This window comes from Lathamus discolor, chromosome 5, assembly GCF_037157495.1.
Source record: "Lathamus discolor isolate bLatDis1 chromosome 5, bLatDis1.hap1, whole genome shotgun sequence".
NCBI lineage: Eukaryota > Metazoa > Chordata > Aves > Psittaciformes > Psittacidae > Lathamus > Lathamus discolor.
This window is the reverse complement of record NC_088888.1, coordinates 52,498,109-52,511,392: the sequence shown is the minus strand read 5'-3', so window position 1 is coordinate 52,511,392 and position 13,284 is coordinate 52,498,109. Positions and strand designations below refer to the sequence as shown.

The following is a 13,284-nucleotide window of genomic DNA, read 5'->3' as shown; positions in this document are numbered from 1 at the left end:
CCAGCCTTTGGTCTCCACAGAACTATGCAGACCAAATGAAAATGCTGTGTGAAGGTTGGCACTAGCAACACCACACAAAATCATTCAAAAGAGTGGTAAAATATTTCCAGATTTTATCTCCCACAAAGTGAAGGCCAAAGGAGCCAAACACAGAAACTGACCTTTTCCCAGTCTCAGGTTCTAACATCCAGCACCCATGCGGCTTCCACCGACAACTGGCTCCCTCAGATCTGGTCTATGGGCACAGGCTGATATGAAAAAGCACCAGGTAATATTTGGCTTGGCTTCTCCCACAGAACACAAGGGCAGGATTTGGCTTCCCAGTAGCACCAAGTCTTTATTTAAGCAGGAAAAGGGCATCTCACGGGCCTCTCCTGTATGCTCCAGAAGCAGATTCCCAACAGGAGACTGTGTGGTCACCTCAGAGCAGCCAGGGGAGGCCAGGGCCATCCAGCACAGCTATGTAAAGGAAGGAGTTCAGAGCAAATTTAGAGCAAGACTATGCATTCTTCCCAAGACCGCAGCTAAAGACGTCAATTACTGTTGTGCAGCCCTAACAAACAACTGGTTATTTTGGGGAGACACCAGCCCAAACCACTCCCGGTGGCTGCAGCCCTTGTGTGGGACAAGCGCCGTCAGTAAACTACCGGGTGAGCGCAGGATACTGAAACGCGGACCCCACGTTTCAGGGCACGCTGTCGCAGTGCCTTCGCTGTGACCCGGTCTGTCGTGCCACGTACTGTCAGCCGACAGCAAAACGCGGACCGAAGCGACGGCTGCGGACCCGCAGAACCCCGGACCGCCGCCTAGCCGAGACCACCTCCCGCCATGCCGCACGCGGGCCGCTTGGCGCGGAGCACGCCGGGAGCTGTAGTCCCGCAGCCGTGCGGCCCCGTTCCTGCTCTGCCGGGTGCAGGCGTTTACGCTGCATCCCCTTCGCCGGCGGGCAGCCGTGCTCGCCTTCGCCGGGCATGCAGGGGCTGCTGCGGCGGCTTCTCCCACCGCTTTACGCGGCGTGGCCGGCGGCGGCCGGCGCCTTCCTCGCCCGGCGGGCTGTACCCGCGCTCCCGCGCCCCATGGCGCTGCGGCCGGCGGAGGGAGCCGGAGAAGGAGAAGGCGGCGGCGTCTTGAGCTCAGCCGGCGAGATCCCGGATCACGGTGAGGAGGCGGCAGGGAAAGGGGCAGGCGCCTGCGAGACCCCAGGTTCCGCCTCTCCTGCCGGCTGCGGGCGGCTGCGGAGGGAGAGGCGGGAGAGGTGAACCCGGGGCCTCGCGGACGCCTCAGCGCGGTCCGGGCGCCCTCCGGTGCTGAGGGGCAGCGTGTGGGTCTTACGGTCCCCCCGCTGCTGCTGCCGTCCGTTAGGCGTTAAACGGGCACGTTGGGCAGAGCGGCTGTAAAAACTACGGCTTGTATGGGGGTATCCAGGAATAAGATGGAAAGGGTTCACAGCAGGGGCTGTGGAGATCGTAGGGGAAAATGATTCAACGTTAAGTGCGGGCTGTCGCTAAAAAGTCTGGAGTTTGTTTTCCCTGCCTGCCCAGCTCTGTCTCTGGGCTTGAAGTCAGTGTAAGCGTCTGACCTGGCCGAATACATCTACAGGTCTTTTCTCCAAAGTTCTCTGTTGTTTGTTTGGGGTTTTTTTCAATCTCCTTCAGTTCTCTAACAGAGGTTCAGAATGCCTGGGGAGTAAGAGCATCTATTTAAATTGTGTCCAAAGGATTACTTTGTTATTTAAACATATGAACACAAGGATATGAAACATATGAACATAGAATAATGGACTGGTTTGGGCTGGAAGTGACCTTAAAGTTCATCTAGTTCCAGCCATCTGCCACAGGAAGGGACACCTTCCATTAGACCAGGTTGCTCAAAGCCCTGTCCACCCTGTCCTTGAACACTGCCAGAGATGGAGCAGCTACAGCTTCTCTGGGCAACCTGTGCCAGTGCCTCACCACCTTCACTTAAAGAATTTATTCCTTATATCTAATCTAAGTCTACACTCTTTCAGATTAAAGTCATGATCCCTTGTTCTGTGTATAGCATAAACATATTAAACATTAACATAAACATACTAAACAGGGAATGGTGCCTGGAGACCTAATCTCACTGTGCTCTGTGATGTGTAGGTGTCAAAAAATAGAAGATTATTTGAAATTATCTGAAACTGTAATCGGGGGGGGGGGGGTGGGGCGCGGGAGAGGGCCAGGAACAGGGTGCAATCAAATAGGTTTTATTGTTTCTTATTGTTTGTATTCTCTCCTTTATGAGCTACGTATATGAGGTGTTTTTGCTGTTGAACAGATGACTTAAATACTGCTGAAGATCAGCAGCCACTTAAACAAATACGGGAATAACGTATGCACTTGTTCATATGTGAAATTCAGGCTAATTAATTAAGCATGCAATTAAGAAAAAGGAGTTTATCTTCTAACAGTTTGATGGTCGAGTTCCTATGGAAGCTGGTTTTGTTACTCTAGGTCTCAGATTTTTGAGCAGACAGAGCAAGGTGAACACCAAATCTGCAAAATACACCCCTCAGATTCATAAGAGTCTGTGTTCTGTAGCTGATGTTACCTTAAAAAAAATCCCTTTTGCTCCTAGCTGGTTCTGATTCTGCATTTTTGAGTGGTGTTGATAACTTTTCTGCCTCAAACTGACCTATTTTTTTTTTGTTGGCTTTGTGGATTTCTGTTTTGCCCTTCACTTTGAGATCTCTTTGAAGGAAGGGCTATTGTTTTCTGTATGCAACAATCTGTTTTGTGTGAGCTTTAATCTAAATGTTAAATACTAATTTCATTATTGCTCTAACGTGTTTGTTGTGCATACCTCTTTAGTGCCAACAGAGGGAACAAGCAACAAATCTAAATACTTTGTTTCTCTTTAATAGCCTCCAGGGTAAAGACAAGTGTCAGACTACAACCATAGAGTGATCATAACTCCCTACTGTAGACTGGAGTGAATTAGCATTTGGTCAGGTTCTTCTTTTACTTATCTTTCCTAGCATAAAGCAATATATGCAAGAAACGTTCCATAGGATGATAATAACCCAGACTGGGTCTGTAATGTTTATTTTTATATATGTAGTGTAGCTTTGCATGACCCAAGAATATAATATGCACTTTTGCTGCCAAGTTTTCCCCATGGGCCAGATTTGGACTATCTGCACTGGTCACAAAAGGAGCTTTGAAAATGCATTTTCTGTAGTAATGAGCTGTCCTGGGATAAACCGCAATTCTGACATAAGGCTTCTTCCACTACAGTAATCCCATTGTGGAGTTGTCCCAAAAGAATATTGCTAGATGCCTTGTTATGTGCACATTTTTTTGCTGCTAGAGAAGATTTTACTCTTTAATTTTTTAAGGTATAACTCAATACACCAATATTAGAGTTTACTGATGCAGAAACATGAAGCAGGCTTAAGGAAATGACTCATGCTTAGTTAGTACTCTTGGGGAAAAAAGACATTTTTAAAAACTTGTTAGTGGAAATTATTCTGTCATTGTGGTATTACTCTGAGATAGAACTGCATGCATATCTTTATACATGCAAGATGAAGTTTGATTTGCATTGATTCCTTCTTTAGCTTAAATACTTAAAGTCAGTTTTCAGAGTGAGGAGTTCGGATCATTGCTGTCTGTAATATGTTTTACAGTGTGGGAGGTGCAGGGGTAGAATAATTGTCTCATGTCTAAATGATTTAGGGAGCTGAAAACTTTGTTATATGAGGAGAGGTAGGATTCCCTTTCTGTTCCTTCAAGCCTCATTTTCTGTGTGTTTACACATTGGAATTAATTTGCTAGTGTTTGTCTGCACTGAATTTATATGCCATGCAGTTTTCCAAAGTGAATGCTGTGTAATGTCTGAAGACTTTATTTTTTTTATGCTGTTGTATCTTTTTTTTTTTTTTGCATGTAATTGCTTTCAGTTAGAACCACACAAGACCAGAAACTATTAAATTAGAATGCTCAAGTCCCTTGTTGTTGCTGTTCCACATAAAGCAGTAAAGTATTTTTGCTGATATGTTGACAAGGAAGAAGAGCGGCATTCTGAAGGGGCTTATATGTCAATATTTATTTACTGATAATTAGAGAAATATATACTTGGTATATTGCTTATGTATAATATCTCTTCACTGTCAAAACCTAAGACCCAGTGTGTTATTTTAATATATTTCAGGTGGGCTAGAAAATGTACAGCAAAAGAAAATCTTTGAAGAGAATAAGAAAGAGACAAAACAGATGGAAGAGCCATGTCCTGCTGATTCAGTAGATTCTCTGATGGCAGAAATGCCATTTGTCGACACAGATATTGAGGATAAATTTGTTAGTAAGTACATTAAACAGTAGTGTAGAAGCATAGACACATCATGCACATAGCGGGCTGTGCACATGGAACAGAGTCTCTCTGCAAGCAGGATCCAGTCCAAAGTCTCTCTTACTATTACTCAGTCCTGCAAATACTGGAGTATATTAAAAATTTACCATTTGGGGATCCGTTGCAGCAATGAGTTGCAGAATAAAGACACCTTGTATGTCACATTACTGTATATAGACTTCTCAAGTGACTGCTTTTATGAGCTCTCTTCCAATGTGTATGTTCCCAACATGGGGCTAGAAGTACACCTCTAATTAGACAGTGGATACCTGCAGCCTGGTCATCTTATGGGTATGTATCAGGCTGCATGTTGGGAGAGGGTCTGCAAAGGCCTGAGGAAGTAGATGGGAGAAAAATAATTTATGGTGCAGAAGAACTGAGGACACACGCTTTCACTATGTTGGAAGGTGTCTTTGGGAAATAAAGTAGAGAATAGATCTAGCTTGGATTAAATTTTCTTCTGGGCTGGGTTTGGTCCTTGAACTATAGGTTGGACAGTCCTAGTCTAATACAACCTTTTTCTTTAGTATTCCTATGTATTATGTAATGTATTATTGTGCTTTCTATTTCAAAATGCAGCATGCGTGGGATTTTTTTAAACTTAATATTGGCCCTTTTGCTCTAAAGCCATGTCCATATTCAAGTGTAGATGATTTGGAGGTCTGTTACACTGGAGTTGGCTAAATGAAACACAGTAGTTTGGAAGCTGCATATCGGTGTTAGCAGCTTGTAAACTCTGCTTAGTAGTGTAGGCTCTTAGTTCAGGTATGCTCTCCACTTGTCTAACTGCAGTAATTCAGGCTGGAGTAGGATCTGTCAGTTCAGAGCATGGGCAGATTAGATGACTGGCAAGACACCCTCCAGTCAGTTAACTGAAGTCCAGCTCCTGCTGTCATGATATTGTGTTTTTGTTTTGATTTTCTATATGCTGAAAGTAATTTTTTTATCTCTTCAGTGCACACAACCTCTGAAATAAATATAAAAAAGAAAAGAAAGAGGACTACTGGGAAGGAAATTGAGGAAGACACTGTGAGAAAGAAGAAAAATAAAAAACAGTATCAGCCAAATTATTTCATTTCTCTTCCAATTACTAATCCAGAGGTGAAATTCTTTATTATACTGATTTGGTATAACCAGAATTATTTCAACAGTTGCATATGTTTATAGAAGAACAGTGTTTGATCTTGAGCAAAATATTTTTTTCCAGGTAATTTTAAAGGAATATTAGAAGCCTATTCAAAGAATATATTCTGTAAGATTTTTGTGAATAAAATTGCCTACCTCAGAAAGAGTAGGGGAAAAATATGTTTTTATTCAGTTTGTCAGTCTTATGGATTTCACACTATTTTGCCTGAAACTGGCTTTGTACTGTTCCTGTACTGCTTGTTTTGTCATTTACTTAGAAAAAGGGAGACATTCCTATTTAATTTAATAAGAAAATCCCTAGCAATATTTTTAACTCTCCTTTAGATAGGAATTTGGATGTTTTATTGTTTTAACTGGTCAGTTGGTAGTTTAACATTTTCCATCTTATTTAAAATTCAAAGTCCATTGTTTTAGTGAGATAATGTTCAAATGGATTCAAGAAATACAGAGAGCTCTTTAAGAAAATGCATTTTCTTGTAATAGCATGTGTTGTCTGATTTGGACAGTAAGTGAGAATGATTTCTTGCATGCTGCAGGATGTCTGGTACAGCTTTGATACCTTTTGTGTCTGCAAATAAGGAAAGTAGATACATAATAACCAATCAGTTAATCCAGTTAATCAGTTAAACCAATCAGTTTACCACCATTTCCAAATTTAGGCGTATTTTTTAATACCAGAAGCTATCTCTAAGTGAATTTTAACTCATCATACAGCTGTACTATCTGTTCTCTGACAAAGTCAAATATTAAAAAATCCAAAATGAAAATAAACCAACATAGGTTTGAAAATTACAGTGCAGTCCTGGAATCTTTAAAACATACTGTGTGAAGAAGAGATTGCAAGGGCTAGTTTCATAAGATCCAGGGTGGCCTGACACAAATATTGTGGGAGATCTTTTGTGCCATCTTACTCTGAAATACCTTTTCTTCCTGTCTGTTCCATGATTTAACAAGTGCAAGAATAATGTAAGGGTTATATAATCTGATAATTGAGATTTCCTGCTCACAATTGTTACTATGGCTGGTTAAATGGCTGGTTGAGTGGAAAATTCTTAAGTGTGCATGCTTTTTTATATATAATGTACTTAGCCTTATATAATTTACAGAGGTAAAGGAGCAACTGTACCGAATCTCAGAGTGTTTGGGAATTCCAGGACTTTGCTAGGAAGTTTTGTTTAAACTTGTTTATACAGCTCCTTCAGAGTTGTTCTGAAACAGAAAATGCATGTTGGAATTTGTATGAGCAACATTAACCAAAATTTAGACTTAAGACACCTGGTTTCTTGATAGCCAGAGGGAATACTGGTAGTATTTCAGTTAGTAGTGAGAGACGTTTCTTTTTTTTTTTTTGAGCATCTGATTTTATTTTACTGAAGCGTTAGCACTCTTTCTTTATATATTGCATTACAAGCTTTACACAGGGAATCATTTTGTAATACGGGATGTTTCTGGACCATTTAATGAACTCTTCCTCTTGGAAATTAAACGCTTTCCTTTTTTTCCCCTTTTTTTCATTTTAATTATGTGTTGAATCTTCAGAAATAAAATGTGGTATACCATTAATTTTGAATTTGTCTTGAACTTTGCATTATTACTTGTGCAAAAATAGTTAAATGGATGATTATCATTGTATCTTTTTCTTGTAAATTTTTTTAAAGTTGTGTTTCATCTGATGAATCTACTTGGTCAGTTTGCCTTTCAGCGTCCTCCAGTCTTGCTTATAATTAATATGTTAAATCTTTAAAGCTTACAGTCTTTATATTCACTTATTAATAGCATCCTTGCAGTAAGCAGAACTAAGTTATTTTCTTACTCTTAAGAATAACATATGCCAAGTAATGAGAGAGGGGACCTTGAAATCAGAATTTTGAGGCCTTATTTTGGAGCAGTTTTTAAAATAATCTGAGGGAGAAATTGTTAAGTATGATCTGCCTTCCGACATTTATTTAAGTTAGGAAATATCAAGTTAAAAGAAATAGTATGATAGCAGTTGATATGTAACATAAAACTCTAAGGTAACATAAGTAGCAGGTTAAATAGCAATATAAAGTTTTCATTTATGCAGTGGGTTATAACTAGTTATACTGAGAAGTTGGAAGAGTCCTGTTTTGCTTAATTAAAATTCAGCACACTCAACTGTCAATTGCACCTTAGATTTCTTGAAGAAAACAGAATGAATCTGAAGTTTTATTATGCATTGTGATGGCACAGCTAGGCTACAGCTATTGTGTTACATTTTGACAACATAACTTCTGGAAAAACATATTAAAAATAAACGCCTGAAATTCACCAAAAATACTTTATTTTTTTTTTATTAATTCCAAATAGTGTAGATTGTGTAGAATAATGTCACTTTAGGCAGACAAAAATAACCTACAGTCTTCAATAGAAATTTTGCCTTTATCAGAAAGGCAGCTTATTTCATACTTTCTTGGTGGGTTCAGCAGTAGCTTGTCTCTGAAACTGCTAACTGTCCATCTTTGGAATTAATCCTGTCCCAAAGATATGTTATTTGTTACATTATTAGTTTGATTTCCTAGTGGATTTTATACAGGTGTGAGCCTGCTTATCTCTTTGCCTTGCTGTAACCCCTCTGGGGTTTTGTGGGTTTTCAGCCTTTACACCAAAACTCATTTATCTATTAGGTCTTGGCTTATCATGCTTTAAGAAGTAACTCATTTTGTCAGATGGTCAAGGTTATTGGATTTAATTTAATTTAATTTCTAGTAACATATTCAAGAATTGTTGCAGATTTTTTATTTTGTTTTGTTTGGTGTTTTGGGTGGTTTTGATTTGTGTTTTGTTTTGTTTTCTGGTCTGTTTTTGGTTTTTTGTTGGCTTTTTTTTTTTTTAAATCACTACAATGAAACTATTATAATGGCAAGCACAGTTAACATTTTGTATACGATTCATAAAGCAGGTATAGCCAGACAAATGATTTTCAACAAAGAAAACGTAATTCAACTAATTTTAAAGAAAAAGACTGAAGTTTGAACTGTGTACACGTTGTATGGAATTTCATTAAAATATGTTTGAAGAGAATATATAAATTATATCTATTGGTTAGTATAATCAGAATTCTAGATCAAGTATCTCCACAAATTATTACTAGATATTCCTGTTTTGTATGATCCTATGTGCCTGATCCTAAAAAGTGTCTTTCCAGACACGTCTGCACATAGCAGCACACAAGTTTAGCAAAGCAGGCAGGCAAAGTCCTTGAAGAAGCTTTTTATTTGGATTAATGGCAGTATAAAACTGATTGATCTTAATCTTTTCCATGAATTTATCGTACATATGGAAGCAGACTCCTATTAAGATGTGATGGGGAGTGTCCAGTGATCTGTTAATCGCTCCATTTGTACCCACTGTGGGTTTACTGGGCTCAATTAATGCAGCTTTGTCAGAGGATAAAACTTCCTTCTGCTAGAATGGTTTTTACATAAAAGTTTTATTTTAGTTTGTGTGTTTTCTTTTCACTTGTATGATGGGATACAGTAATTGTAACTGCTAACTGTTTTTTCTACATCTTTCTTCCCAGATTAATAGGAGTATTCAGGCTGTCCAAGATGCAGTAATACAAAAGGATCAAAGATTTTCCAAAGCAATGGTTCACTCTGGCTCATTGCATGTCACCATGTTTGTGATGCATTTATCCAATGAAGAAGAAATTAGCATGTAGGTATTTGGTGTTAAATTAGGCATGTACAAGTATTCTTGCTGGAGGAGTTTATAAAAAGGGGTTCATAGAAGGGGTAACTGATGGTTATTTTTTGCAATACAGGGCCTTAAAATACTAGCGTTACTGAATATTTAATTCTTGTTGTTCGTAAATGCTAATCTTAATGTTAGTAGTTTTCATAATTTGCAGTATGTCATGAGCTCTGAACTAAGTATGAATTTTTCCCTTGCATTTTCCTTATTGTGTGCTGAACCTGCATGCAAAACTCTCATGTTTGCTAAAGTAATCATTTTAAAACAGTGTTTTGTTGCAAAACGCAACAAGCAGATTATCAGCGGAATTTTCATAGTTTAGCAAATGTTATAAGCCAAATTAGTAATTGTTGCTGAAAGACTTCAATGAAATAAACCGTAACTCCAAGGTTTTTTTGTGCCTCATGCAGTTACAGGTTTGCTCCTTTTCCTTTTTTTTTTTTAATGTCCCTAAATTAATTTTTTATGCTCAAAATTTAAGTATGCTTAAAAGAGAGGTGGCTATTAGGCCTTATCAAAAGTATAATTTTTATGTTACTTCAGTGACATAGCTCATTTTTTTTAATCATAAAAAAAGGTAGAAAAGTTGTGGAAAGATGTACGTATTATTATAGAAGGATTTCTGTCATGTCTAAGATGCAACTACTTCCTTTATAAAATGCAGTTCTTTGGTTGTATTTTTTGCTATTTATCACAAGCCTACTTTAATGTGCAAGTTCAGTGGTTGATACAAAGATGTTCAGACTTCTGTCTATACAGCTGTAATTTATAAATGTTCAGAATAATAATTTATATGTCTAGTTGTAATTTTGAAATGAAAACAAACAGTGTATTTAAGTCGTACTTTACACAGACTTTCTTGTCAGTTTCTGTTTAGATGTACATAATGGCGTGCATATGTGATATCTCTATATTCACATATTATAATTGCAGATATTGCAGATATTGTGTCTGATATTGCAGACACTTTGGTAACTAACAGAATACTATGTGAAGTGCTGATAAATGGCCTACTGGCATTATAAGAACATCTGGGAATCCTCTATTGCTTATGTGTCAGTTTTGTAGTCACTTGCTAATGAATTAAAATTCATCTATCCTTTTCAGTCTGTGAAAGAGAAGCCTCATGGTTTCGTCTCCCCCAGATGTGTTCTTTCAGGGCCCCTCTGTCATATATGTGTGTATATATATATATGTATGTATATCTTACTGGCTTTCTCTGCAGTGTTAGCATGCATGTGGTCCATGTACTGAATTACCTAGATAAAATACTGAGTAAGTGCAGTGAGACATTGCTTTGGTTATGGTACAGTTACAAAATAATGTGTCTAATAAGCATATGTTGAGTATTTTTTTCCTCCAGAGGTTTGGCTGTTAAAGTGCAGATTGCTCATAAGAAAGCAAGAATCCAAGACAGAGCATAAGAACCATTTGATAGTCAAGGGCATGCTTCCAATAAGGAGTATTTTAGCTAAAAATATTTAACGCACCTAAAAATAATGACACCAGTATATCTAAATCAATTGCCCTGCTTGTTTTTCACACTCATTTCCTTGAACGCTGTATCCTTGAGGACTCTACACTGTGAGTATGCAAGTCTGTCAGCAACTTTATCTCCAGTGGTCTGATCTAAAGGGAGAGAAACAGGCAGCCAGGAACATAGAATGTAAAGGAAAGCAGAGGATATTAGATCTGGTAGACTCTCTTTCCATGTGCCTTTTGTCTCCTGGGGTAGACACATCAGCTTACTCCTGCCCTGCTTGATGAGCAGACTGTAGTAGCACCTGAACATGGGTGAGAACAACCACTGACTATATGTCTGAGGTTTTTTAAAAAAGGGTTTGAAGCATGAGCTTTTTAAAAAGGGAATGTGAGAAGATATCTTGAAGGCAAATATGCCTCCTCATAAATACTTTTTAAAGTCCTAAACTTTATCAAACGAAGATTCTCAAATTCAGTATACTCTGCTACTCCTGGAACTCCTTCTCAGCTTTCATTGTCTGACTGCCACCCAAACTCATACTTATGGAGTTCTTCTCTGCCTCTCCCAGCAGAACTCCACAGTCGAGGCACCCAGGAGTTGTCCTCTAGTCAGCAGCAGCTTCTCCAGATTCACCCCCTTCCCTGGCCAGATGCCTCCTGTATGCATCTAGCTCAGATATCTTCAGGTATTCTAGATTGCATTTTCTATTAGATGGGGTTCTGCTTTCTGTTTAATCTTTTGGGAGAAATTGAAGAGTAAAAAAGTTGAATTTTCTTTTCTTTGCTTCACCATTTTTTGATAGCAGGTTAATTGGAAAAAAACAAGATCCAGGCTGGCAAAAGGACCTGTGTGTAATGTAGGCTGACAGTAATACCTCAAATAAAGTGCAGGTAGTCAGTTGGGTATGGGAGAGTTCACAGATCCTTAGGTTTGGATCCATTAAATTACTTAGATATCTACAGTTTTTCTACTGTGTTTGCACAATAGTGCCTCTGTCTATATAGCAATGTGTTGAATGCTATTTGAAGTCAAAATGCGTGATAAGAATGTGCTAAACATAACATTCAATTCAGCACAAAGCCCTTTGTATGGTATTTTAGTACATAGAGCTTTCACCCTGAAAATGGAAGATCTGTATTCCAGGCCACTCTTTCTAAGGGAATCCAGACCTGCAATACCCATGCAAGTTTCCTGACTGATTTGCTGTGGTCTATAGCCTTCATGAATACACTTCACATCTCTCTTTGTAGGACTATATGAAGTTAAGAATGTGAGATTTTAAAAACCATAAAGAAAAGCAAGCACTCCCTTCGTCCATGATAACTGTATGCATAGCCATGTGATCAGGTACTAGAAATCAGGATACCTGCCTTTGCAGTAAATGCCTTCATTACTAGACCATAGTGTCAAGTTCTTCCTTCTTATATGTCAAAGACTCTGTGAATCTAACATTTTCATTGTAAATATGAGAGCTGGAAGGATTCAGTTTGGCTTTTTTTGTTTTTTTTTTTTTTCAGGGTTACTTTTTCTAACACGTAATGAAAATTAACAATTCAGAAATTTCTAAAAAAGAAATCACTTAGAATTTAAATGCTATAATGTTAACATTACAACAATACAGAAAAAAACAGGCACTGCTTCTGTGATCCTAGTTTGTATTCACTTAGAATGTTCTGCTTAAGGCTTTTTTTTTTTTTTTTCTTAATTCTCTTTCCCCACTTTGGAGCAAAATGCTTGTAAACTTTTTTGTTATCCCTGAGGGTTAGTTGCACAGAGTGTAACTCTACTGTTTGGCATTGTAAATACTATTTGGTATGAAATAGCAAGAAGATAGCACTGTTGTGTTTGTTACTATTGACTTCAGTGGAAATATTTGTCCTTGTGTATTATTCTTAGAAAGCAATTGTTAGATGTTGTAAAGTGATTGATAGGATACAAAAATACAAAATATGCTAGAGTGAGATGACAGCTATTCTTCTAAATATTTTAGTGTATACAAGATTATCTATTAAAGAAAAAGAAGAACTAAATCTTAAGTGACACAGTGCTAAACTGAAAACACACTCCACTCTTTAAATTGGCCTTTCACAGACCTAATCAGGCGGAGCTGACCTGGTCAGTGAGTTCTCCTGCACATCCTAAAGTATGGAAATATAATTTCCATACTTTTTTATGGATGTTTTTATATGGAAATATACTTTGTTCAGCTGGGGATCAGAGCTTTCCATGGCTCTCTCTGTGTACTACTCAGATGCAAAAAAATCCAGAGATTGGTTTTAGGTATTTGCATGATTCACTACTTGGAAGCCTGCTGCAGTCTGACACAAGAGTATTTGAAAATACCTTTAGAGTATTTGGTTTGGAGCAATTTTCAGGTTCATGTGAGTAAATAAACCTACACATGATTACCTGAGAAGTAATCTGACAGGTATAATCAATATTAGATGGTGGGTTTAAAGGGTCTTGAAGTATAGCACATACGGAAGACACAGGAACAGGCTTGTTTAATGGTAATAAAAGGGTAGCTAAGTCGCAGAAATTGTGCTGAAAGAAAAATAACTTTGCTA

The 13,284-nt window shown here is 38.3% G+C and overlaps 1 protein-coding gene across 1 annotated transcript in view; it reads left to right on the top strand.

Moving 5' to 3' along the window:
- Nucleotides 1-827: 827 nt before the first annotated feature.
- The window catches only part of AKAP7 (A-kinase anchoring protein 7), an 85,908-nt gene continuing 73,451 nt past the window's right edge, over nucleotides 828-13,284 (top strand). Inside the window, 5 exon segments of the mRNA XM_065680865.1 lie at nucleotides 828-934; nucleotides 937-1,158; nucleotides 4,177-4,326; nucleotides 5,330-5,475; nucleotides 9,062-9,198. Of these exon segments, the coding sequence (XP_065536937.1) occupies nucleotides 829-934; nucleotides 937-1,158; nucleotides 4,177-4,326; nucleotides 5,330-5,475; nucleotides 9,062-9,198 (761 nt within the window). The 5' untranslated portion in view covers nucleotide 828.